The 4,508-nt window shown below is 33.8% G+C and overlaps 1 protein-coding gene across 1 annotated transcript; it reads right to left on the bottom strand.

Moving 5' to 3' along the window:
* Positions 1-920: 920 nt before the first annotated feature.
* LOC18104416 (transcription factor IIIA) lies at positions 921-3,591 on the bottom strand. The gene is made up of 6 exons (XM_006376182.3): positions 3,307-3,591; positions 2,776-2,910; positions 2,048-2,336; positions 1,674-1,912; positions 1,402-1,545; positions 921-1,287 (listed from the first exon to the last, which is right to left on the bottom strand). The coding sequence occupies exons 1-6, from the start codon at positions 3,445-3,447 to the stop codon at positions 1,123-1,125; spliced, it is 1,113 nt and encodes a 370-aa protein (XP_006376244.1). The 5' UTR covers positions 3,448-3,591; the 3' UTR covers positions 921-1,122.
* Between the last annotated feature and the right edge of the window lie 917 nt (positions 3,592-4,508).

Here is a 4,508-nt window from a genome sequence, read left to right as displayed (position 1 = left end):
CAGAAGCAAAACAGAGAAACGGAGAAAGAACATGAGGGAGGGCAAAAACAAAGGATAAGAAAAACACAGAAAAAGAAGTACCCAATCTTTGAGACCAGTTAGAATTCCTAGTGATCAAAATACTAGGTGACGACTCTTATTTTTTTTTTACACTGATAAAAAACAAGAAATCCTTGTCTTCCCTATTTTCCCGATCTTTCCAGGACACCAAACTTGAGAATGAACGAATCGCCACGACGCTGTAAATATGCGATAATATTCATGTTGAATTTTGACTCCACTGTGGCATGTCTTTGGAAAGAAGACGAGGCAATGGATTTTTGGACCAGACATCAAGCAAAACATTCAACACATGAATTTTGAAGACCCTAATGTCCGCCCGAGTGTACTACAAACTTTTCATGCTTGGAAGTGAAACTGAAACCAGAGGTCAGTGTGCCAAGTCACTCACATTTCACTGTAGTTCGGAGGCTATTCATGAGGACCCTCAATTTTTTTCCCGGAACCTTTCATTTGAAGTCTTGCTTTCTACATATGGTCCTCGCATCCTCCAATGGCCATACCATACACTGCAACTCCGTCCATGGATGGAACAGAGCTTTGATGTCCGTGAGGGCAACTCAACTTCTACCGATGAACCCATGCAATCAGTGATCCTCTATTACAATTGTTTTAGAATGTGTTTTTAAAAATAGTTTTTTTTTTTAATATATTAAAATAATATTATATTTTTTTTATTTTTTAAAATTTATCTTAAAAATATAGCAAAGATTACTTTTTAAAATATTTTTATTTAGAAATACATTAACATAATTATTATTTTTTTAAAATTTATTCGGGTTCTAAAACTAAACAGCATCACGATCTCAACTTAGAAAGATAATATAGGCGCCTTTCGAAAAGGAAGAATAGAGGACAAAGAGCTGCAATTTACATATTTATTACCATACAATATTACCATTCACAACGCCTTCCATGCTATTGATGCCTCCATTATCCTAAAGATGATAACAACATAATATGCCAAAGACATTACAACTTCCATATGAACAGCTAAAATGGAGATCAGTGGAAAGAGGAACAGAGAATGCAGGTGCATCCAGGTAGGTAGGGCATGATTCACTACTGGTCCTCTCTCTCAATTTCATGCAACCACGGGTGGCACTCATCCAATTTAGTTGGTGGAGTTACTCTCTTGCGTATCAACATTTCAACGGTTGGGAATTTCCTCTTCCTCCCACCTCTTGGCTTTGACCTGAACTGCCGATCAGACTCCACAAAATCACCCTGATCCAAAAGCAATCCAATTCAGAATGCCAATTAATTTTCTAGACATGTTAGCAATACAGATTTCCACGTTGATGAGCAAAATGTGTTGAAAGACCTGCACATAAAACTTACAGGAGTATAGACATGCAAACCAGACTTTTCATGGTTATCTCTCACATGCTTGTATGAGAATCTCATGTCACAACCTGGAAATCCACACAAAAAAGGCCTGTGTTCAAGGTGCACTGCCTTCACATGCTGATTAAGATTTGTTTTCTGCACACAAATAGGAAAAACCAAATTAAAAAAAAAAGATTCCGGGTAAGCAGATAATGGCTCACTTATCAGAATTAAATACTACAAAAAATAGAAAAGTGGATAATATAACATTAGTGACATCTTACAGTAGAGAATGTGTGCTGACAACCATTGAAATGGCATTTGATTCTCTCTGTTGAATCACTGGCAGGTTCATGGGTGCGGAGATGCCTCTTGATGTTCTTTTTCAGCTGTTTTGTGCCACAGATATCACAGTTAATGTATTGGTGGCTGGACTGAATGTGGGCCTTCAGGCATTCCTTATTTGAAAAATGTTTCATACAGCCTGGTTCTAAACACATTGCCTCCACGTGGTCCAGGCTCACTGCATTAGAGAGGATAATAATCAGAAACTGCATGTAGGATAAATTGACGAAATTCCCAATCCTGAATAATTCTTCCTCATTTCAAGAAACATCAACTGTGATATTAGTGTATGCGTGAAAATAAAGCAACTTACCATGAGAATCCTCGTGCTTTCGCAGCTTTGATGGGTATCTGAATGCCTTCCCACATCCCGGCTCCTGGCAAACATACTGCTTCTCACCTCCAAAACTACAGGAGGGAAAACTCTCATCATGAAGTTCTCTAACATGCCTTTTCAAGTTGCTTGGGTAAACAAATTCACGATTGCAATTCTCAATTTGACACTTGAAAAGTTTCCCTTCATGCTGGAGAAGGTGGCGAGTTAAGTGATCTTTCCTTCTATAGCTGGCATGGCAATCATCAAACAAGCACTTAAATGGCCTCTGCAGAATCAGAAAAACATAAAAAGAAAAAAAAAACATTAGAAGCAATAAGTTCTTAGATCACTAAAAATAGTCTCAATAGACACAAACAAAAACCTTCAAACCTCAAACTCAACAGGCACGTGATTGAGGCTCGCTTGATGGAGCTTCTCAGGAGGTCTCCCAGCCTGATACTAGTCCATTCAAGTCCAAACTTGAAGCCTCTCGCATTTTGGAGTTCTCTGAGTGGGATCCAATGCTCACGCATTAACTTTCAGATGTTTTTCTAAATTAAAATGGCACTCCTGCAAAATACTTACTATTCAATTGGTGCAAATGCTACAAAAAGACCCACTTTGAGCAGCGTCAAAAAAAGAAAATCATTTGAACAAATAAATCAAATAGAAAGCAATACCATGTGTGCAAGCAACCTACAAAGGTAAAAATCATGGTCAAATACCTCAAGAGAATGACTTTGCATGTGTTGAATCAAATACGCAGGCTTTTTAAAACTAGCACCGCAATTTTCACATGTGTTGGATTTGACTCCCTCCTTTCCCTCATCCCCATCAACACTTTCCTCGTCCATCTCCTCCTAAGCAACAGAAAAAACAATGGTAAGGCTGCAATTCAACTTAACCAATCTTCAATTTCAAAGTAGCCATGTTCTTAAATAGCCCACAAAAGAATTAGGTTCCAAAGCAACTTTAAGATCATGTAAATTAATACCAAATAAAATATAAGAAAAAGAACCACGGAATCATAAACAAAGAACAAAATACCAGAATAATGATTAATAAAATCTGAACAATTAACCAGTAAAAAAACTGACCAGAGACACAATCTTGGCCCTAATTCGATTAAAGAATAAAAAAAAACATATTTTCCAGTTTAACAGGCGAAACCAACAATACAAGTTGAAGCCTACCAAAACTAACTAAACAGACACAAACATATAACAAAAGAAACAGAAAGATGTTATAAGACGAACCTTGTGATGAGTGAGGACGTGAGAAGTGATAAGAGACTTCTTAGATCTGCAAATACCACAATAATCACAATAATAACGCCTTATATCTCTGAATATAACTGGCCTTTCTTTCTCCACTTGTTCTTCTTCTATCATCGCCATCTCTCTCTCTCAAAAGGGTTTTGGTTTTTTTTAGTTTTGGTCCGGAGAGATTGCAGAAATGGAAATCCTTACAGCTACACCGATAGGAACCCTAGTGGCTGCTACGAGCCCTGGACCTTGTCTTTCTTGCTTTATTTATCTTTTTCTTTCGAACAAGGTAATTATAATTACATTTTGCGCATGTTTTTGGGTTAAAGAAAATCAAAAGCCCAAAACAAACCAGAAGGCTAAAAATGACGGTGGGCCCGATTCACAGACAAAATAGGTCCACTACATAAATATAGGTGGTAAGATAGAAGGTTATTAAAGGGATGGTTAAGATTATTTTTTAAAATATTTTTTATTTAAATATTTATTAAAATAATATTTTTATTTTTATTTTTAATATTAATATATTAAAATATTCTTAAAATATATAAAAAAATTAATTTTTGTAATACAAAATCAAAAGAAACGAAAACAACTTAAGAATCTATTCGAGAATATGATAAAGATTTTTTTTAAAGTATTTTTTATTTTAAAATATTTTTTTTTATTTTTAATTAGCATATCAAAATGATTTAAAAATATAAAAAAATAATTTAAAATTAAAAAAATCTAAAAATCTTAAAAACACGTTCAAACAAAATGCCAAATGGACCTCCATTTGGATAATTTTATTTTACGCAAACTAAAATTAAAAGCCTGTTTGTTTTTGTATTTAAAAAGTATTTTTAAAAATTTTTGAAATTTTTTTATTTTTTTATTTTAAATTAATATTTTTTGATATTTTCATATTATTTTGATGTATTAATATAAAAAATAATTTTAAAAAAAACAAAATAAAAAAAATATTATTTTAATATATTTTCAAATAAAAAATATTTTAAAAATTTACAACAACTACACTCCCTAATACCCTCTAATTCCTCAAGAAAATATAATAGTAGAAGTTAATTCGAAGATGAATACTAACATTGGAAGTTGTTTGCTGTTCATCAAACACTACAATGCTGAAAGCTTCTTTAAGATCTCCTGCGGTTAATAAAAATAAAGGAGCCCTCAAGTTATAATTAATTCCC

The sequence above is a fragment of the Populus trichocarpa genome, chromosome 13 (assembly GCF_000002775.5).
Source record: "Populus trichocarpa isolate Nisqually-1 chromosome 13, P.trichocarpa_v4.1, whole genome shotgun sequence".
In the NCBI taxonomy this organism is placed as follows: domain Eukaryota; kingdom Viridiplantae; phylum Streptophyta; class Magnoliopsida; order Malpighiales; family Salicaceae; genus Populus; species Populus trichocarpa.
Note: the sequence above shows the minus strand (reverse complement) of the source record. Positions and strands in the feature narration are given on the sequence as shown.

What these genes read in the sequence shown, in the direction of transcription:
- LOC18104416 (XM_006376182.3), bottom strand. Translation starts at nt 3,447, where the DNA reads ATGGCGATGATAGAAGAAGAACAAGTGGAGAAAGAAAGGCCAGTTATA. An exon ending in TGCAAAGTCATTCTCTTGAG is followed by an intron (nt 2,337 to 2,775) that starts GTATTTGACCAT and finishes CTGATTCTGCAG; the next exon opens with AGGCCATTTAAGTGCTTGTT. An exon ending in AAAGCACGAGGATTCTCATG is followed by an intron (nt 1,913 to 2,047) that starts GTAAGTTGCTTT and finishes TCTCTAATGCAG; the next exon opens with TGAGCCTGGACCACGTGGAG.